General features: G+C 52.8%; 1 protein-coding gene and 1 long non-coding RNA gene across 10 annotated transcripts in view; one reads left to right on the top strand and one right to left on the bottom strand.

The window, feature by feature from the left end:
* DNM2 (dynamin 2) overlaps positions 1 to 22,246 on the top strand; it is a 94,224-nt gene that overhangs the window by 18,633 nt on the left and 53,345 nt on the right. For all 9 annotated transcript variants that reach the window (XM_027085155.1, XM_027085156.1, XM_027085154.1 and 6 more), the window contains exon 2: positions 15,491 to 15,564. In XM_027085155.1, coding sequence (XP_026940956.1) covers positions 15,491 to 15,564 — 74 coding nt within the window. The remainder of the gene's footprint in view (positions 1 to 15,490; positions 15,565 to 22,246) is intronic.
* Positions 2,774 to 21,303, bottom strand: LOC113608592 (uncharacterized). The gene is made up of 3 exons (XR_003428369.1): positions 21,292 to 21,303; positions 21,093 to 21,096; positions 2,774 to 3,134 (listed from the first exon to the last, which is right to left on the bottom strand). It is a non-coding gene; the product is annotated as an uncharacterized LOC113608592 (long non-coding RNA).

Genomic DNA, 22,246 nt, shown 5'->3' with positions numbered 1-22,246 from the left:
GCACGGGTTCGATCCCTGCTTGGGGAACTAAGATCCCGTATGCCGCAGCACAGCCAAAAAAATAAAATAATAAAATAAATCAGTTGGCCATAAATGCAAGAGTATAATTCTGGACTCTCAAATCTATTCCAGTGACGTTTATGTCTACCCAAATTCTAGTACCCCACAGTCTTCATTTCTGTACCTTTGCAGTAAGTTTTGAAATTGGGTAGCGTGAGTCTTCCAACTGTGTTCTTCTTTTTCGAGCTTGTTTTGGCTATCCTGAGTTCTTTGCATTTCCATATGAATTTTAGGGTCAGCTTATCACTTATTGCAAAAAATGCTGTTGAGATTTTGAGGAGGATTGCATTGAATCTCTAGATCAATTCGGGGAGTACTGCTATCTTAACAGTATTAAGTCTTCCAGGGAGGAGGGATAAATTAGGAGATTGGGATTAACATATACATACTACTATATATAAGATAGATAACTAATAAGGACCTACTGTATAGGGCAGGGAACTCTACCCAATGCTCTGTAATGACCTATATGGGAAAAGAATCTAAAAATAAGAGTGGATATATGTATATGTATAACTGATTCACTGCTGTACGCCTGAAACTAACACAACATTGTAAATCAACTATAATTAAAAAAAAAAGAAAGTCTTCCAATCTGTGAACACAAGCTGTCTTTTCGTTTATTAGGGCTTTAATTTATTTCAACAGTGTTTTTTAGTTTTCAATGTAAACGTTTTGTGCTTCCTTTGTTAAACTTATTTCTAAGTATTTTATTCTTTTCGATGCTATTATAAATGAAATTGTCCCCTTAATTTCATTTTCAGATTGTTCACTGCTGGTATGTAATAATATAACTGATTTTTGTGTATCGATCTTGCATCCTGCAACCTTGCTAAATTTATTACCTCTAATTTTTAAAAATTTTGCGATTTCCCAGCGTCTTCTATAGACGTGATCATGTCATCTGTGAATGGTTTTCCTTCTTCCTTTGGATGCCTTATTTCTTTTTCTCCCTGACTGCTCTGGCTGGACCCTCCAGTACAATGTTGAGTAGAAATGAGGGTGGGCATCCTTGTGTTGTTCCTGATCTTAGAGGGAAAACTTTGAGTGTTTCGCCGTTAAGTATGATGTTAACTGTGGATTTTGTGCAGATGTCCTTTATCAAGGTGAGAAAGTTCCCTTCTATTCATAATTTGTTGACTGTTTTTATCATGAAAGGGTGTTGGATTTTATCAAATGCTTTTTCTGCATCTGTTGAGATAATCATACAGTTTTGTCACTTACTGTATTAATATGGTGTATTGTATTGATTGATTTTTCCCAATTTTGGACCAACATTGCATTCCTGGAATAAATATCACTTGACTGTTGCACGTAATTTTTTTTTTTAATTTGGGTGCGCTGCACGGCTTGTGGGATCTTAGTTCCCTGACGAGGGATTGAACCTGGGCCCCCAGTAGTGAGAACGTGGAGTCCTAACACTGGACCACCAGGGAATTCCTGCGCATAATTTTTTTTTTATGTTGTTGGGTTTGGTTTAATAGTTTTTGTTGTTGATTTGTGTGTGTGTGTCTTTGTTCATAAAAGATGATGGATTTGTGGTTTTCTTGTGATATTTTTGTCTGGCTTTGGTATCAGGGTAACGCTGACCTCATAGAATGAGTTAGAAAGTGTCCTGGTTCAGGCTTCCCTGGTGGCGCACTGGTTGAGAGTCCGCCTGCTGATGCAGGGGACACAGGTTCATGCCCCGGTCCGGGGGGATCCGGCATGCCGCGGAGCGGCTGGGCCCATGGGCCGCTGGGCCTGCACGTGTGCTCCGCAGTGGGAGACGCCACAGAGGTGAGAGACCCGTGTACCGCAAAAACAAAAACAAACAAACAAAAAAAGTGTCCTGGTTTAGGGGAAGAGTTTGTGAAAGACTGGTATTAATTCTTTCCATATTTGTTAGAATTTACCTGTGAAGCCACTTGAGCCAGGCTTTTCTTTGTGGGAAGATTTTAAAAAATTAATTAATTTTATTTTTGGCTGTGTTGGGTCCCTGTTGCTGTGCGTGGGTTTTCTTTTAGTTGCAGTGAGTGGGGTCTACTCTTCGTTGCGGTGCGCGGTCTTCTCATCGCAGTGGCTTCTCTTGTTGCAGAGCACGGGCTCCAGGCGCGCAGGCTTCAGTAGTTGTGGCGCACGGGCTTAATTGCTCTGCGGCACATGGGATCTTCCAAGACCGGGGCTGGAACCCGGGTTCCCTGCATTGGCAGGTGGATTCTTAACCACTGTGTCACCAGGGAAGCCCTGTGGGAAGATTTTTGATCAGGAATTCAATCTCTTGTTATAGGTCTATTCATTTTTTTTTTTTTTTGAGTCAGTTTCAGTAGTTTGTGTCTCTCTAGCAGTTTGTCCATTTCATATAGGTTATTTGATTTGTCAGCATAGTATTTCCTTGTAATGCTTTTTATTTCTGTAAGGGCTAGTAATATCCACTTTTTTTATTCTTAGTTTTAGTAATTTGAGTCTTCTCTCTTTTTTTCTTAGCTAACGTAGCTAAAGGTTTGTTAGTTTTGTGGATCTTTTCAAAGGACCAACTTTGATCTTACTGATTTTCTGTATTTTTCTATTCTCAATTTCATTTATATCCTCTCTGATCTTTGTTGTTTTCCCTGTCTGTTCACTGTGGGTTTGGTTTGCTCTTCTTTTTCCAGATTCTTAAGTGGAAGATTAATTTTTGATTTGAAATCTTTCTTCTTTTTTTATTTTTATTTTTTATTTATTTTTTATTTATTTTTCTTCTTCAGCTAAGACAGCAAAAGATATGATTCATTGTTACATGTTACATTCAGCCACAACTGAGAATAGAACTAGTCCAGTATGTCAAAGGTCCAGGGCAAAGGGCCAAAAGGGGCCGTTTTGATACGAGCAAGGTGGGTCTCTCAAAGGCGGTCGAGGCGATCAGAATGGCCATCGATGTTTCAGATCCACTGAGACAAATTCTAGACAGTAGGCAAGCAGTCCAACAATTTGTACCAGCGTCCCTGGCCTCTGGCTTCCCTTGTTTCTTCTCCTGTGGCTTCCATGGGTGTACAAGTTTACTTGGACCTCTGCCTCATCTTTCTTCTTTTGCGCTTCATTCTGCGCATTCGCTTCTTCCTCCACTTCGCTCTCATGGCGCGGAGGTTTCTCCGAAGATGGCGCTAAGGCTGAGAGCTTTCTTCTTTTTTTAGAAAAATTTTAAAATTGTTTTTAATTTTAAAAATTTTATGAAGCTTTATTGAGGTATAATTGATATATAGAAATCTGCAATCTCCTTCTTTAATATATAGGAGCTTACATCTATAAATTTCCCTCTGACCTGCTTTAGTTGTATCCTATAAGATTTGGTATGTTGTACTTTAATTTTCATTCATCTTAAAGTATTTTTCTAATTTCCCTTGTGATTTCTTCTTTGACTCATTCGCTGTTCAGGAATGTATTGTTTAATTTCCACATGTTTGTGAATGTCTCAAACTTTCCTTCTGTTACTGTTTTCTAACTTGCCTCCATTGTGGTCAGAGAACCTACTTCGTATGATTTCATTCAGTCCTTTCACAGTTAATCAGTCTTGTTTTATGACCTCAAATATGGCCTATCCTGGAGAGAATGTTCCATGTGCCCTTGATAAGAATGTGTATTCTGCTCTTGCTGGGTGGAGTGCTCTACACATGCCTTCAGGTCTTGTTGGTTTATGGTGGTGTTCATGTTTTCCGTTTCCTTGTTGATCTTTTTTTTTTTTTTTTTTTTTTCATTACGCGGGCCTCTTACTGCTGTGGCCCCTCCCGTTGCAGAGCACAGGCTCCGGACGCACAGGCTCAGCGGCCATGGCTCACGGGCCCAGCCGCTCCACGGCACGTGGGATCCTCCCGGACCGGGGCACGAACCTGCGTCACCTGCATTGGCAGGCGGACTCTCAACCACTGCGCCACCAGGGAAGCCCTCCTTGTTGATCTTTTGTCCATTGTTCTATCATTTTTTTTTTGCTTGTTTTTTTGGCTGCGTCATGCGGCTTGCGGGATCTTAGTTCCCTGACTGGGGATTGAACCCAGGCCCCACGCAGTGAAAACGTGGAGTCCTAACCACTGGACCGCCAGGGAAGTCCCGATCCATTATTGAAGGTGGGGTATTGATGTCTCCAACTATTATCGTTGACTCGGCTGTATTTCCCTTGCCCCGTGCTTTCTTTACGGCTGTGTAGTATTCCTCAGTCCCACTAAATCCGGTCACTCTCCTGCATGAGTTTTTTTTGTTTGTTTTTGTTTTTTAAGTAGAAGTATAGTTGATTTACAATGTTGTGTTAGTTTCAGGTATACAGCAAAGTGATTCAGTTATACATATAGTATATATTCTTCTCCAGATTCTTTTCCATTAGAGGTTATTACAAGATATTGAATATAGTTCCCTGTTCCTTGTTGTTTATCTGTTTCCTATAGTAGTGTGTGTATGTTAATCCCAAACTCCTAATTTATCCCCCCCACCCTGACCCCTCTCTCCTCTTTGGTAACCATAAGATTGTTTTCTGAATGAGCTTTTAGGTTGTTTCCAGTTTTCTCCTCCTGACAGAGCCTTGGGGGTCGACCAGCTTGCACATCTGCTAGGCTCAGGGCTGATCCCTGGAAGGGGGCTGCTGTGTTGGAGAGGGAGCAGATACAGGATCATCTTGCCAGAGACCTTCTGGGGGTACCAAGGAGGGTCTGTGGTGCCAGGGGGTGACACCCCCCCTCCATCCGCATCACCCTTGTGAACTGTCCTGTGGAACAGGGCCCTACGTGTGCCGGGCATTGGGCTTCATGTGACTTGTCCTAGTCCTGCCAATGACCTGACGGGGTGGGCACTGTTATTAGGTCCATTTTACAGATGGAGAAACTGAGGCCCGGGGAAGTCCTGACCTTCACCCAGGTCCCACAGCAAGGCTGTGGCTGAGCTATCTGGCTGCAGACTGTGCTCTGCACCACCACACTTGGCTCTCCTGTCTCCACAGGCAGCTGTGCCTGGCTGTCCTGCCTTCAGCATTCAGGGCTCCTTTCCATCTTCATTTCCGGATGTGTGGTATAGTGACTGGGATGGTGCCTGACAGTGGGGACAGGAACGAGTCTAGCTGGATGGGTGCCTCAGTGGTTGGGGAAGAGGGGTGTGCTGTTAGCTGTGAGGCTTTGGTCTAGGTGATGACCTAACCTCTCTCGCCTCAGTTTCCCCATCTGAGAAACGGCGTGGGTGAGAGTGTCCGTGAGAGTGAAACAGGGACTTGCGTGTGCAGAGGCCAGCTCAGGGCCTACATGTCGTACCCCAGAGATGCCAGCCGGGCTTGCTGTTTGCTCCTCAGCAGGCATTTACTGAGCACTTGCTGTGTGCCAGACACCGGCAGTGAACAAAGCAGACAGGCATCCCTGTCCTCACGGGGCTGACAGTCTGCGGCGGAGGACCAGTGAGCAGGAAGGAAGCGTGGAGGGGTGCAGAGCCCGGCCCGGGGAGGCGGTGAGGGCAGCCTCTCCCAGGAGGTGCCGTCCGGCCAGCGTCCGAAGGAAGAGTGGAGGGCGCTCTGGCGTGTCTGGTGGCAGAGCAGCTCAGGTGGAGGCCTCAGCCAGCAGGGCCTTGAGGTGGGAGAGGAGGGAATGGTAGGGAGCAATGGGGCACTGGTTCAGGCAGGGCCTTGTGGGCTGCGGGGAGGCCACAGATTTTGTCCCAGGGTGTGCGGGAAGCTACAGGTGGGTTTTAAGCACGTGACGGGCGGTTTGAAAAGCTCTCCCTGGCTGCTGGGCTACGAACATACGGGGCTGGGAGAGGGAGACGTGGGTGGGGGAGTGTGGCTGTGACCCAGGGGACTTAGCCTAAGGATGTTGGGACCAAGCAGGAGAGAAGGGGATGCATCTGGGTCTGTTGAAGGCAGTGGCGACAGGATTTGCTGAGAGGTGGGCCCTAGGAGGTGGGAAAGAGACCACCCAGGGAAGGGCGGGAAGCCCATCCTGTCTCGTGTGTCCCTGTGCCCCTGGTCTGCCTTGAGGGTTCCTCACAGTGTGACACCCCATCATGCTGGCAGAGGCTCTGGGAAGGAGACGGGGTGCGGAGGCGGTGCACTTATCCCCAGAGGCCAATGCCCACCCTCTTGCTTGAAGGAAGCCTCAAGGAGGAAGGCTCTGGAATGCTGGCAGTGGGCTGGGGCGCTGCCTGGCTTTCCTTTCCACATATTTACCAACACCCTGCCACTGCTTTCGGTTGGGCCCCTCTGGGTGGCGATGTATACAGAGCTAGAAATCCACATGTGGCTGACCCACCGTCCAGGGGCTACAGATTCACGGCGAGCGCCCACCACCTCCCCAGCACCTGCGATGTCTCCTCCCTCCCCCAGCACATCCCATTTTACGGGTGAGGACACTGAGCCCAGAACATGAGTGACTTTGCTGCCAAGGTCGCACGGCCCACACTGCGCAAGTCAGGCCACCTGCTGCAGTGTAGAGCCGTGAGGAGGTGTCAGAGGGACGCCCGCGAGGGTGGAGTTGAGAGCTCAGTTCCCCAAATACTGGTGGTTTCCCCATCACCCTTGAAAATGTGGCTTGGCTGACCAGTTGCTTTGGAGCCTCAGTACAAATGGAAAGTTATGAATTAGTGGGAATTCCCTGGTGGTCCAGTGGTTAGGACTCTGTGCTTCCACTGCCCAGGGCCCCCACAAGCCGCACGGTGTGGCCGGAAGAAAAAAAAACGTTAAAGTTACAAATTAATATTTGCCTGTTATAAAAGTTATTTAAAAAGTTATAAAAGACCAAAATCCAAATCACATTGGAGACTGTAAGAAACAGAAGGTTTTCCATTCTCACTCCATAGACGACCTCCATGAAGGGCTCAGGGTGTCACCTCCAAACTTACTGTCCCTACACAGGCAGGAAAAAAAAATGGAGGACACAACGGTTCTGCATGTCACGCTTTGCTTTCAGCACTATGGCCTGGATTGCTCCCTGGGCCAGTTCCAAGCTTGATTTAGCCAATTGCCTGCTGATGGACCTCTAGGTTGTTAATGGGTTTCACTCTGGAAAGTACTGCCGCAGGGAGTGGCCGTCCTTGCAGACCCACTCAGGAGAATGAAAACCCGGTGACGTGGGGCAGGAAGGGTCAGAAGAGGACAGTCAGGCCTCTCAGAGGAGGTGGCATCTGAGTTGAGTCCTGAGTGACCAGAGGAAGCCAGGATTATGGAGAGGCTCCAGGGAGAAGGTCATTCCAGGCAGAGAATGAGCATGTGCAAAGGCCCTGATGCAGGAATTGCTTCGGCCTGCTTGCTGTACCTTGACCACCAGTGTGGCCAGAGGGAGTGCGCGAAGTGAAGGTAGGGGTGAGGGAAGGGAGGTGATGGGGTGATTGCCCAGGGCCTCGGAAGCCACAGGGAGCACTTTGGAGCAGAGGAGGGATGTGATCTCATATTGTGTTGAGTTTTTCTTCGACTGCATGGGGCAGATGGTCTCTTTTGGGCACCGTGGTAAGAACTTTTGCAAACCTTCCACTCTACCTTACCTCACTTAACAGATGAGGAATCTGAGGCACAAAGATGTCACCCCACCTGCACAGGTTGTCCAGAAAGGATTCCAGCCGGGGTCTGAAAGGCCCAGAGCCAGGGCTGCTGTATACTGTGGGCCACTTCCTGCTTTTGCTCCTGGCCTGGCTGCCAGATGAGACCACAGAGCAAGTGACACTATGGCTGAGTGCCTGGCGAACCTGCAGGATTCCTGAGCAGGGAGGAGCCTGCTGGGAATTTTGTGAAGGGTGACACCTGGAAGTGAGATGATGAAAGCCGGCGGGGGGCACCCACAACCTATCCCATCGTCCCATCGTCATCCGAGCCTCAGTCTCCTCATCTGTACAATGGCAGGTTTGGTCCTTCGTCCCACAAGCATTGGTCCCCTGCCTCGTGCCAGGCAGAGGACCCTTTCCCCGTGAGGCTGCCACTCTTCTAATGGGCGGGTAGGTGGGAAGGGATAAACCACAGCCATGTGAACAAATCAGTAAACCAGAAGGGGGCGGTTATGAGTAGAAGTGAGAATTGAGCAGGATGGTGGGTGACAGCGGGGAGCTGCTCCATATCAGGGGGTGGGTGCAGGGAGGAGACCGTTTGGCCAGGAGTTGCCAGCTGGCCTTGTGAATGCTGCAGGGAGAGGGTTCCAGGTCTAGGGAGCAGCCCGTGCAAAGGCCCTGAGGCACACTGTGCCTGGTGTGTTTGGAGAACATGGAGGAGGCCAGTGTGGCAGGAACTAAGTCATTGAGGGGAGAAAAGGAGGAGGTGAGGGCAGGGAGGTGACTGGAAAGATCACGCAGGGCGGGTCACATGGGCCACAGGGAGGACTTGAGCTTTTTTTTTTTTTTTTTTCCCCCCTTGGCCAAACTTCATGGCATGCAGGGTCTTAGTTCCCCTGTCAGGGATCAGACCCGTGCCCCCTGCAGTGGAAGTGTGGGGTCTTAACCACTGGACCACCAGGGAAGTCCTCAGGCTTGGGCTTTTAACCTGAGTGAGGTAGTAGCCCTGGGAGGGCTCTGAACAGAGGGGGTCATGCCCTGACTTGTGGTGGGCAGCCTGAGAGGCAGCCACTGCACTGGTCCAGGCAAGCGCTGGTGGGCCAGGCTGAAGGCCTTGGATGTGGAGAAAAGTAGGCCCATTCAGGCTCCATTTGGAGGTGGAACCTGCAGGACTTGCCGCCTAGCGGGGTGGGGGATGGGAGACAGGAGGACCCCCTGGTCTGTGGTCTGAGTCGGGGCATAATCACCGTACCTGGCCCTTGGGGGGACCACAAGGACACTGTGGCACATGCTAGGGACACTGAGTGCAGGCTGGGCTCCAGGTAGCCGATGGTTACTGTTGGATGGTATCGAGAGGGGATGTGGACGAGGCAGGGACCAGGGCAGGGACCAAGGGCGTGTGCACAGGCCGGATGTTGTGGCCTCGGAGACTGAGCGATGATGACCTCTGCTTCTCTTCTAGCAAAATTACAGAGGAGGGGCTTCCCCGGTGGCGCAGTGGTTGAGAGTCCGCCTGCTGATGCAGGGGACACGGGTTCGTGCCCTGGTCCGGGAGGATCCCACATGTCGCGGAGTGGCTGGGCCCGTGAGCCATGGCCGCTGAGCCTGCGCGTCCGGAGCCTAAAAAAAAAAAAAAAAAACTACAGAGGAGTCCCCCCAGGCAGGTGGGGGTGACTGGGGGCTCTGACTCATTGGTGTCCCACCCAGGTTCCCATCCTGATTCTGCTCCTTCCTTGCTGAGTGGCTTTTGCAGGTCTGGAAACTGAGCCTTAGTCTACCCATCTGTGAAATGGGCGTATTGACCCTGGCATCATTCCTTTGGCGTTGCTAGAGGGTTTACTGAGATGTTACCTAAAATGGGGTTAGAGCTGGGCCGGGTGGGTGGCCAGGGTTCCCTGTATGGACTCTTGTGAGAGCCTGAGAGAGTCAGGCCAGACATGACCCTGGGGCACATGCTTCTGCCCAGGGGCTCTTGCTGTGGCTGGCATTGTGTGTGGTCTCCCAGCCCCACTGAGGCTTTGGGTGACCCCTTGAGGAATTGATGAGGAGGAGGGGATCCCAGCGTGGGGCCCTTGCCTGGGCCCTCACAGGCTCTGGCTTCGGGCTGACTCATCCTCTGCCCGCTTTTGTGTTTGTTTTCCCTCTCCTGGGGTTTTAGTCTCCATTGTTCCTGCATCTCTACCCTCCTGGGGACTGCAAGTCAAAGTGCTCCTGGAGAGGCCTTGTGCTCCATTCAGAAGACAGTAAATAAACAGCCTGGGCTTCTGAGTGGCCCACGGTGCCACCTCCTGTTGCGCCCTTCCCCTCTCTGCCCCCTACTGCCTTTCCCGGAGCCCTCATCACCTTCTAGGGAGAGGCAGCCCATTTTAGAGCCTGGAAACTGAGGCTCCAAGAGGGTGAAGTGACTTTTGCCAGGTCACGTATCCCAGTGGATGGGCGGCGTCCTCCCATCCCACAGGTGGCTGGGCCAGTGCCCAGAGAGGACAGAGACCTGCCCAGGGTGGGAGCAGATCTGGGCTTTGAAGCCAGGCCATCTGGCTCCAGCGTCCACGTTCCTCCTGTCCATTCAACATTTAATGAGCACCTGCTGTATGACAGGCTCTGTTCTAGGTGCTGGAGATCCAGTGGTGACCAGTTTAGGTGAAGAGGTCCCATCCTGACACAGGACTAGACCTCCACTGGAGGCCAAGTTGGTGGTAGTGGGAAGGGGCATGCATTTGGGAGGGGGAGGTGCGATCCGCTGCATCTGCAGAGCCTGAGAGGAAGGCAGAGGGAACAGCCCTTGCAAAGGCTTGGAGGCCAGCAGTGCAGGGAAGAACCCAGAGGCTGGGGCCGGTGGGTGGGGGGCGGCTACCAGGGGGCAGCCCTGGGGGGGTGGTGGGATGGGCAGGTGGGGGACCCTGTCAAACCTGGGATTGGTCATGTGACCTCTGCAGGAGGGAGGCTTGGAGGCCCAGGTCTCTGTTTTAGGAGGATGACCACATATAGCCTGAGAGGAGGATGGGTCAGAAGCCTGGGACAAGGGGTGGGCCCAATGGCTTAGAGGCGAGGGATGGTGCTTAAATGTTAACATAGTTAACACTTATTGAGCACTTACTGTGTACCAGGGAGCCGAATAAACCCTAGATCCTGTTCTGGGGAGCTGACATGGGGGTGGTGAGGGGCAGACAAGAAGCAGATAAGTGACATACAAGGGGTTAGTGCTTTGGAGAAAAATGAGGCACGGGAGGAAGATGGGGGGCGGGTGGAGCTGTGAATGAGGGTGGGAGAAATCTCCCTAGGGAGGTGTCGTTTGAGCCACAGCTGTGGGGCGCGAGTCATGGGCGGCCTGTTTTGCTACCTAGCTGCCCTCTGAGGTGAGAGGAGTTTCCCCATTACTAACTAGGAAACCCAGATCAGAGAGGCTGGGAAGCTGGCCCAAGGTCACACAGCATGCAGGGCCACCTCGGGGCACAGTGGCCCTTGTAGCAGCTGGGAAGAGAGAGGAGGGGGTGGGCACTTTGAGTCAGAGGGAGGGACTTGGTGACCAGTGGAGTGTGGGTGGGGTCAGGGAGGAGGAAGCTGATGACTGAGGCTTGAAAGTCGCCTCCTGATAAGTGGACAGTCAGTGTTGCGGGCAGAGCTGCTTGGGGAAGGCGGTCTCCTTCCACCACCCAGACCAGGAGGGCCCCAAGAGTGCTCCTGCTGCTGCGTGCCAGGAAACCCTGTGGGTGGGCCTTACGGCACAGCCGGGCAGGAGCCTCCTTACTGAGCCCCTCCGAGATTTCTGGGGGGCTGCTTTGCAGGGACTGTTGAGGCTGAGGGTGGGTGTTGCAGTCCGGCGGCTTCCGGATACACGTCCCAGCCCAAGTCGCAGCCTTCCCCTGCGAGGGCCCAGAGCTCTCATCACGCTGGCCCTCGTGTTCTTCTGAGGCTCGCATTGTCTGTTGTGTGTGGTGTCACCATCGTGCTCACGGTGCCTGGGCCTCCTGGACATACCCCGAGCAGTCACAGGACAGCACGTGTCAACACCAGTGGCGGAAAGCCTGGTCCTGGCCGGGGAGATGCCTGTAGCTTCCATGGCAGACATGCAGGCCCAGAGGCCGGGGGCCTTGGTGGTCAGAAGCTCAGACCCCATAGGTTTCAGTCTACACTCCTGCCACCCCTGGTTGCCAAGTGACCGTGGGCAGTTGCCCAACCTCTGGGCCTAGTGACCTCCGTAAAATGGAGCTCACAGACCACCTTGTTGGATCTTGTCATGGTTAAATGAACCCATTTAGTGGCATGGAAAGTTCTCAGCTTTTTGCCTGGCATACAGTGAGCTCTCGACAACTGTTAGCTACTCTTAAAAAAATTGTTTTTTGGAGTCAGTAATCCATGTGGATGATGCAGAATTCAGAGATGTTCCAAAACAGTGCAGTGCCTCTCCCCCCACCCTAACCCCCTGCAACAGGCCCCAGCCACCCTGGGCTCTGTGTTGAGGCTTTTTATTTACTTACAAAACACACTGTTCCACACGTTTTGTTTTCCGCACTTAATACACCCAGAAGGAAATTCCATGTCAGGAGATAAAAAGCTCTTTTTTGTTGTTGTTGTTTTTGGGGGTGTGTGTGTACATGTGTGTGTGGCTGCACGGTGACACGAATGGGCCATAATATAATTAGTCTCCCCCATGGGCTTTAAAGTTCTTTACATCTGAGCTATTACTGCGAAACTAGTAAGATGATAATGTTTTTTTTTTTTTTTTGCGGTACGCAGGCCTCTCACTGTTGTGGCCTCTCCCATTGCGGAGCACAGGCTCCGGACGCGCAGGCTCAGCGGCCATGGCTCACGGGCCCAGCCGCTCCGCGGCATGTGGGATTTTCCCGGACCGGGGCACGAACCCGTGTCCCCTGCATCGGCAGGCGGACTCTCAACCACTGCGCCACCAGGGAAGCCCAGATTATAATGTTTTTGTGGGCAAATTTTAATGGAGTGCTTTCTCTGTGCTTTGTATCTGAAGTCTTCACGAGTGCGTGTTCCTGGACCTCCTTGTGCTTGTGAGCTTGAGATTGAACTTAGATATGGTAAATTGTCCTAATCTTACATGTACACCTTCATTTTAAAAATAAATGCATGCACTGGTCAGATCAAGATAGAGGGCGTTGTCATCACCCCACAAAGTCCCCTCCTGCCCCGTCTAGTCAGTTCCCCCAGAGGGTACCAACTGCTCTGATTTCTATCAGCAGAAACTAGTTTTGCCTGTTCAGGGTTAGGTCTGCCCTGTGACTCAGCAAGAGAAACAAGGGCATATGTCAACAAAAGGCATGGATGAGAATGTTCATAGCAGCTTTATTTGTAATGGCCCCGAGCTGGAAAGACAACCCCTCGCTCCCCACCAAAAGCCGCCATTAGCTTGCGAGCAGATGAACAGACTGTGGACCATCCACGCAGTGGCTCACGGGTCAGCAAGGAAAAGGAACCGGCCCTGATCACACACGACAGCGTGGAGGAGCCGCATGGGTGGGACACTGGGGATTCCATTCACATGCTGCTCCTGTCTTGTTTGGTCACTGACCAAAGCCCTCTTACCCCCATGATGTGTCTTCTTTGTCCCCACCCACACCGTCTCACGTGGTTCCTGTCAGGAGGTTGGCACTGGTGTCCCCAGCACCGCCAAGGTGCTCAGTACGTGTGAGTAATACTTGAGTGAACAAGCTTGTGACCTTGGCCAGGTCACAAATCCTTGCTGCTCCTCAGTCTCCTCACCTGCCAGGTGGGAGAATGGGAGTCATGCCCAGGGCGTCACGCTGGTGTGAAGTACTCCGAGCAGGGCAGGGTTCTTTGTCATCCTCAGGAATGTGGCTCCATGGGGAGCATCCGAGGTGTGTGGAGGGTTGACCCTGCCTGCCGCCAGGGGCTGTGGGCTTTATCCCCCCCGGGGCTTATGTGTGCCCTTGGGGCGTTCTTCTCTCTGTGTGCAGTTGCCTACTGCCTGCCTCTTGGCTCCCACCCTCACCCCTGAAGCTGCCAGAGGGGTCTTTTATTTTATTTATTTTTTATTGTTTTTATTTTTTGGCCGTACCATGTGGCATGTGGGATCTTAGTTCCCCGACCAGGGATCGAATTCGTGTCCCCTGCATTGGAAGCGCAGTCTTAACCACTGGACCACCACCAGGGAAGTCCCCAGAGGGGTCTTTTAAAGCCACATACCTTTAAAAGCACACAGGGTTATGATCTGACTGTCCCTTAACAGTGACAGCAAGTGGCCTTGCTCTAAGAATGACGACCAGCCTTCTCCCCGTGACCTCCGGCACCACCGTCACCCCACCCCTCTCTGGGCCCGTTCACTTGTCCACTCCAGCGCCCCACTCTGCTGCTCACAGCGGCACCCCCATAGGACCTCCAGAGCCGATCTGCCCCTGGGATGTCCCTCATCTCACAGGCCGACCTGCTGCGTGGTCACTGCCGTGTCCCTGTGCCCAGCCAGAGGAGGCGCTGCATAAGCGTGGTGGGACCGCCCACAGGCCGATGGGGCGCGACCCTCATAGTGCATGGCGTGCGGTGAGGGCGCGCCTCCTCCCTCATTCCGCCCACTGGGCTAACAGGTTCCCAGGGGTTCCGACATCCAGCCCATGCTGAGAACCAGCAACCTCCTCTGGGGCTCTCTCTGGGGTTCCCGATACAGGTAGGGTGCCCCTGAGACACTGGTTGTCACAGTTCTGGGGAGTGGGGTGGCACCAAGGATGCTTGCCTGTATGAAACACACCTGCCCAGTGTTCTGCACAAATTTCAGATAATCCGAAGTTTATCTGGGTGCAAAACTTGTTTAAAATTCCCTGAGCCCAGAACCTTTCTCCATTTTACATGGAACAACAAAGAGTCCTTTGCCCGGCTTTGGTGATCTCTGAAAATGTTGCTTCTTTTGTGCCTGTCTGGACCCCTGCTCTTTTGCTTTGCTTTTTTTTTTTTTTTTTTTGCCGCGCCCATGCGGCTTGCGGGATCTTAGTTCCCCCACCAGGGATCTAACCTGGGCCTTCAGCAGTGAAAACGCAGAGTCCTAACCACTGGACTGCCAGGGAATTCCCTTGCTTTCCTTTCTTAATGGTCCAGGGTGGCTCCCGGCTTTCCCACTTTGCATGAATCCAGGTGTATTAGTGTAAGTCAGTGCAGGTAGTGCCTGTGTATTTCCATAGTGAAATACATAGCATATATATATATATATTTATTAAACAGCTTTATTGAGGGCTCATTTACATGCTAGGAAATTCACCCATTTCAAATGCAGTGATTTTTAGTAAATGTATAGTAAGTATTAGTAAACAGCACTGCAGTCCAGCTTTAGGACATTTCCATCACTCCAGAAAGCTCTCTGCTCTCAGTTTCCCACCCCTGGGGCAACCACTGATCCACTCCACGCCTCTATCGATTTGTCTTTTTGGGACATGAAACACATCGTGTTTTGTCATTAAATATTTTCCTTTTATTTTAGTCTTTATATCATATGTATGGCATTATATTACTTTTAAAAATGTAGGTAGGAAATGTACTGATCTGGGGACTTCCCCGGGCAGTCCAGTGGTTAAGACTCCGCACTTGCACCGCAGGGGACATGGGTTCAATCCCTGGTCAGGGAACTAAGATCCTGCATGCCACACGATGTGGCAAAAAAAAAAAAAAGAAGAAGAAGAAATGTACTGATCTCTTTTGGGTCTGGGGGTTCAAATATTTGGCAGGGAAAGGGCTCTTTGGGCATGCTGGGTCTGGAGCATAGCCAGCTGGAGGGAAATGGTTCCGTTTGTCGCTAACCTCCAATCCAACCCCTCCCCAATTCCTCTGTGGCCTCAAGACCCTCCAAGGCCAGAGCGTTCCCGGGTACCCTGCTGGGGTTGGTGTCTTTGCTGAGATCACCCAGATTGCAAGAGGGGATTGCTCCACTCCATGTGGCCACACTTCCTGCCCCCCCTGCAAGCTGGCCTCGTGAGTAATTTCTGACCCTTTCCCCCTCCCACAGGGACTTCCTTCCCCGAGGTTCAGGAATCGTCACTCGGCGGCCTCTCATCCTGCAGCTCATCTTCTCAAAAACAGGTACGATGGGGTGGCTTGTAGCCCAAACAGGAAACGAACGTGGATGCGGTGCCCAGCGGGAGCCAGGGGCCTTCTGATGAGTCTCGGGTCCTAGGCTGCCATTTGGGTTTGAATTCACTTTTTCCTTGTATGCAGGGAAGTTGAAGCACAGTTCATTGAGCACCTCCACCCGCCCCTAGCATCCTCAGCTGTGACCAGGCCATCAGGTGCCATATTTCTGGCTCTGTCGTACATGACACGTTTTTGCTGAACACTTTCAGAATCAATAGCAGACACTGTGACACGTCAACCCGAAATGCTTCAGTGCATCTCCCTTTGCAATAAGGACACTCTCTTACACTCACAGAACCACACCCAAGAAAAGTCATCATTTCTGCCTGTTATCTTACACCCAGTCCATACTCATGTTGCCAATTGTCCCCCAGATATCTTCCCTGGCTGGTTCTACAGCTGCTCTGATCAGTCCCACACTACCCTTCATTGTCGTGTCTCCTCTTTTCATTAGAGCAGCATCCCCACCGTTTCTTTTTTTTATTTTCCCCACCGTTTCTTTTTAAACTACAGCACTGACTTTTGGGAGAGACCCAGCCTGTTGAATATAGAATGGCCCACATGTAGATTTTTTTCTGTCTTTCCCTCGGCGGGCTCCGTTCTTCCCACACAATTCTGACATAACATGGGCATCTCTCCCAGCTTGAAACCCACTTGGCTTCCTTGTAAAGCATCTCAGGTCAGAGGCTGGAAGGGGAGAGGGGAGCCGTTGGGGGTGGGGCCTCTCTTCTCTCCAGAGCCCTCAGGGGGTCTCCATGCTGCTTCCCCACTGACCTGGAATGTCAGCCATGGTCGGTTCCGCACTCGCTGTGCCCGCGTCACCACAGGCCATGTTAAACACCCCCACTCGGGGAAGGCAGCTGACATATTCCCACTTTACAGATTGGGAAACTGAGGTTTAACCAGGTTACCTGCCTTTCACCTGGGATGAGTACCCAGGTGGGGTCAGACCTCAGACTCCACTCTCAGCTGGTTCTAGTCCCTTCATCTCACCTTCATCCTCCGGGCCTTCGCCCAATCCACCTGCAGGAGGGCAGGACACCGTGAGAGGCGGCAGTTGATTGGTCCAGCGCCCGCCACGGGCAAGCCAATAGGCTGCCTCCTCTGGGTTCAGGTGTCCAATCAGCTGTGCCAGGAAGGGCAGCGGCAGGGCCGCAGGTTTTCAGACGTCAGCGGGGTCAGAGTCACATAGGGCTTGGCCCATTGGGTTTCTGTTTCACATTCAGTAGGTTGGTGGGGGGTGGAGGGGTGAGAATCTGCATTTTTAATGAGTTCCCAGGTCATGCTGATGCTTTTGGGAAAACCTCTGCCCTGGTGGGTGGCGGCTGAGAGCTAATACTGCCCAGGTTCAGATCCTGGCTTTGTAGCTTACTGGCTGTCTGGCCCCTGGGGAGGGACTGCTGCTCACAGCTGTGTTTCCTGTCTGGACAGTGAAGATAATAATAGTACTGCCTTTGTCGGTTGCCATGAAGACCGTATTATTCAGTACACGTACAGCCCGTAGAACAGTAGTGGTACCATCCCATTGGCTGTGGGTCTGTGCTTGCTGCCAGCCTGTTTGGGGACAGCTTGCTGTTTGGGGAACAGGTTGGCTGGCTTCCTGCAACAGAAGGTCCGTGGCATTGTCGTGGCGGGAGGGCTCCCCCATCACCTCCCCAGTGGCTGTCACCCAGCAATAATCCAGTGAGCACTTGCTGCATGCCGCAAGCTAGCGCAGGGCTGGGGCACAGTGGTGAGCAGGACCAGGGGTGCTGCCCCCACCTGTCACCTTGCCTCTTGGTACTTCTTTTGGTGCTGAGGGACAGTGTAGGGGGAGACTTGGGTTGAGAACAGGAGGGAGACACATAGACATGGCCCTCGCCAGATGCGAATATGTGTGGTGGTGGTGGGGTGACGTAGTCCATCGATTGGGAGCATCACAGGGCTTCTCGGAGGAAGTGATGTTTGAGCCGAGGCTGACAGGTGCTTTGGGGTGTGTTGGGGGAGGGGAAACTCTCCCTCCTAGCAGAGAGTGGTACGTGTGAAGACCGTGAGGCAGCGAGGCCCAGCGTGGCCTGCTGGAGGAACTGAAATTCCTTCTGCCGGGGCAGAGAAGAGAAGCACATGACAAGTGACAGCCCTGTGGGAGCACATCTGCCCAACGCCTGCCCCGATGATGCTGAAATCTCCATTCCTGCCACCCCACTTTACAGAGGAGGGAACTGAAGCGTCCAAGCCACTTGCCTGAGGGCACATGGGAGGGCCATCTTGAAAGCCAAGGCTTAAACTCATTCTGGGGGAGTGTGGCCTTAGGCCGAGGTGTGGTTTGATCAGATCCTGTGGCCACTGGTGGAGAAGAGACCACAGGGACCAGCTCTGGGGCAGGGGGACCCAGGAAGTAGGGATGGGGTGGCATCCGTGGAGATGGAGACATATAGTTGGATCCTGTTGGGCTGGGCCTGGGGGTGTGGGGTGGGGGAGAGGGGTCCAGGGTGTCCCACGTGGGAGTGCTCCTTGCTGTGTCCCAGCTTGCACAGTCTCCCGCCACCGACCATGGCATTCCCAGTCTCTCTCTCTTTTTTTTTTTGGCTGCGTTGGGTCTTCGATGCTGCGTGCGGGCTTTTCCTAGTTGTGGCGAGCGGGCGCTACTTTCTTGTGGTGCGCGGGCTTCTCATTGTGGTGGCTTCTCTTGTGGAGCACAGGCTCTAGGTGCGTGGGCTTCAGTAGTTGTGGCATACGGGCTCAGTAGTTGCGGCACACAGACTCTAGAGCGCAGGCTCAGTAGCTGTGGCGCACGGGCTTAGTTGCTCCTCGGCATGTGGGATCTTCCCGGACCAGGGATCAAACCCGTGTTCCCTGCATCGGCAGATGGATTTTTAACCACTGCGCTCCAGGGAAGTCCCTTCCTAGTCTCTTGATGTCCCAAGCAGATGTGAGCTGGGCCTTGGCCAGATGCCAGGGAGGCAGCGTGAGCACTCCGAGGGTCCCGGCCCTTCCTAAGCTCAGCCTGTTGGGTGCGGCACACGCGGGGTTGCTGTGGTCCAGCTGAGAGGGGAAAGCACAGGGGACTGTGGGAGAGTATACCAGACACTGGATCTACTTTGGGCCAGGGGCCCGGGGAGAACATTCTAGGCAGGGCAACAGCTGTGTTGTGAAGCTGTGAGGTGAGGCTGGGGAGGGCCTGGGAGGCAGGTGGCACATCCTGGCAGGTGTGATAAGGGGTTCAGGCATTGGGAACCCGAGTGGCATTCAGGGTGTGTAGAGACCGGCTTAGCCCATTGGCTGCCTTGTGGAGGAGGGATAGGAGTGCAGGCGTAGGAGTGCAGGTGGGGAGGCCAGGGAGAGGTTGGCCTGGAGCCAGGTGAGAGGTGTTGGGGCCTGGCCCAGGGCCGTGCTGTGGTGGCGAGGGCAGAGTCTACAGTGATCTCGAGGTGGGGAGCCCAGGTGACAGTCACCAAGGCACCAGGGCTGAGGGTGACACTGATAAGAGGGAGGAAGCTGAGCGCAGTGTGGGACTTGGTGATGGCTGGGGCTTTAGAGCTTTCTAGGGGCTACATGGGGCTGCATTGCTCCTAGAGATTAAAGTTTTGTTCAGGTGGTTCTCAGGGACAGGACTCCAGAGCCAGGCTGCCACCCCTTCCTATCCGCGAGCTCGGGCAAGTAACTTCCCTCTCTGTGCCTCGGCCTCCTCGTCTGTAGAATGGGGTGGTAGTGGTGACTCCCTCGTGGCCCTGGCACCCCATGAGTCTGTGGTGTGGCTGTCGCCTCCTGTAGGGTCTGGAGTCCCTGGTACCGTAAGTTCCTAATTCTCTGACTTCGGCAGCGCCCAGTGGCGCCCTGCTTCTCCTCGTCCAGGTTGGTCTCAGTGAGCCATTACTTTTAATTGGCTTAGTTTAAAAATTACGTTAGACCGCAGCCACCAGGAAGTTTGGTGGCTCACGGGGGAACCCTGCTCCTCCTTGGGAACCACCCCTGGACCTCATAAACCCTGGGTGCTGGGGACTGTTCTTGTGTGGAATGTGCACGAGCCTCCCCTCCCAGCCTTGACCTTGGCCGATGCTCACAGGAGCCAGAGAGGGGATGTCAGGGCTTGGCTCTCAGCTTCCTTGAGGCTTCGTGGCTCCCATGGGGCCTTGCTGGCCTCTGGGACCTCACCTCCTCCTGGTGCCACAATCTTCCTCTTCATCCTCAGGACCAGCACCTCTGGACCTTCACCCTCACTGTGCGTCCCGCCTGGACCACCCTGCCCCATCCTCCTCCTCCCCTGGGTGAGCCCCACCCCAGTCACTGCTGCCTTAGTTCTTCTACAGCGTGCGTTATGAGGCACCGTCCTGTTCTCGTATTTCCTTTTTTTATTCCCTTAATACATATTTATTTATTTGTGCCGGGTCTTAGTTGTGGCATGCGGGATCTTCGTTGCCCCATGCAGGATCTTTGTTGCCACATGTGGGTTCCTTTAGTTGCAGCATGCGGGATCTTTACTTGCAGCATGCAGGATCTAGTTCCCTGACCAGGGATTGAACCCGGGCCCCCTGCATTGGGAGTGCGGAGACTTAACCACTGGACCACCAGGGGAGTCCCTTGTATTTTCTTTCTTTCTTTCTTTTTAAAATTAATTAATTCATTAATTATCTATCTATCTATTTATTTATTTATTCTTGGCTGCGTTGGGTCCTTGTTGGTGCGCATGGGCTTTCTCTACTTGCGATGAGCGGGGGCTACTCTTTATTGCGGTGCGCGGGCTTCTCATTGCGGTGACTTCTCTTGCTGCTGAGCACGGGCTCTAGGCACGCGGGCTCAGTAGTTGCGGCACGTGGGCTCTAGGCGCACGGGCTTCAGTAGTTGTGCCACACGGGCTTAGTTGCTCCGCAGCATGTGGCATCTTCCCGGACCAGGGCTTGAAGCTGTGTCCCGTGCATTGGCAGGCAGACTCTTAACCACTGCGCCACCAGGGAAGCCCCCCTCGTATTTTCTTGATGGTGTTTCTCTCTCTCCCCGTGCCTCAACATCAGTGCCACCAGAGCAGGGCCGCTGACCTGCTTTGTCCATCGCTCTCCCCTGTGCCCAGCATGGGGCCTGGCACCCAGTAGGTGCTCCGTCATCATGGGACAGGTGGCTAGCCATGCTCTTAAGGGCTGCTGCTGGGCTCCTTCTCTCCCGTGGGAGAGTATCCACGACTGTGTGTGCAGCACCTTTCCCTGGCCAGCCTGGCCCTGGCAGGGCCCTTTCTATAAAGCCTATAGACCCTGCCATGGTCGGGGTGTGGCCTCGTGTCTGCATAAGGAAACCAAGCTGGGAGCTGGTGAGGGTCAGGTGGGAGCCGGTCAGGATGGCAGCCTGGCACTGTCACCTTCTCCAGTGTGTGTTTTTTCCCACACCAACAGCCAGTTCTCCAGTTGTCAGTGGACACTGGTCCGGTGTGCTCCAGTTTAACTCAGTTCTGACACTCCCTTCCTGGAGGCAGCATCACATCCCACAGGTCAAAGGGTCAGTCTCACCAGACTGTACCCCCGCACCTGCTTCAGATGCCGATCCCAGGTCCAAGCTGTCACCTGTGCTTCTGACCGCCCGACTCTAGATCAGAGGTTCCTGTGAGCCCCTCCTTGGGTTCAGTCGATTTTCCAGAGTGGTCCACAGAACTCAGAGAAACATTTTACTCCCCAGATTCCCGGTTTATTATAAAAAGATATGTATAACTCAGGAAGAGCCAGAGGGAAGAGATGCATGAGGCAAGGTATGCGGAAGGGACAAGGAGCTTCTGCGCCTCTCCGAGCTCGCCGCTCCCTCGGTCCCTGCACCTGCTCACCAACCTGGAAGCTCTCTGAACGCCATCCTTTTGGGGCTTTCTGGAGGATGTAGGGAATGGTTGATTAAATCATTCCCATTAGTGCTTGATTCAACCTTCAGCCTCTGTTTCCTCCCCGGAGGTCAAGGGGTGGGACTGAAGTTTCCAACCTTCTAATCACAGCTGGCTGGTTTCCCTGATAACCAGCCCCCATCCTTAGGTGCATTCCACGTCACCTCATTAACATAAACTTAGGTATGACTGAGAGGGGCTTATTATGAATATCACTCTTATCACTAGAACATTCCAAGGATTTTAGAAGCTCTGTGTCAGAAGTGGAGGGAAGACCCAATACATATTTCTTATTATAAATCGTAATGCCATACCTTCCCAGTGGCCAGAACGTGTCCTAGGATGGGAGGTGTTCACGACTTGTCTCAAATCTGGGGGTGGGGGTGGGGGGTTGGGGACCACACAGACTCGGAGATGCCACGGGCTTTGCCCCCTTCCTGCTCAGCTGACAGCTCTGAAGACTTCCTCAAGTCTGGATCCCTTCGGTTGTGTGGTGCGCAGGGTCGCCCAGGTGTCTCTGAGCCCCAGGTGGTTCCTCCTGGGCTGTGTCGGCCAGACCAGCATGCTTGTTGACAGGTTGGGGAAGGCAGACCCCCATCTCCGCTGCCCGGGGTCGGCCTGGTTGTTCTGCTCTTCGTTGGGTTGAGAATGGAGAAGGGATGGGACGTGCTCCCAACGGTCAGGACAGAACCGTCACACCCCCCCCGAAGCACCGAAACCCAGGGAGCAGCGGAAGTTGCCCTAAGCCCGGCAGCTGGGCTATCTGCATGCTGTCTCTGGGCCTGGCACTGTTGG

The sequence above is a fragment of the Aethalodelphis obliquidens genome, unplaced genomic scaffold, assembly GCF_003676395.1.
Source record: "Aethalodelphis obliquidens isolate GAN/ISIS:26980383/991018 unplaced genomic scaffold, ASM367639v1 scaffold53, whole genome shotgun sequence".
Classification (NCBI taxonomy): domain Eukaryota; kingdom Metazoa; phylum Chordata; class Mammalia; order Artiodactyla; family Delphinidae; genus Aethalodelphis; species Aethalodelphis obliquidens.
This window is presented reverse-complemented; position numbering and strand designations above follow the sequence as displayed.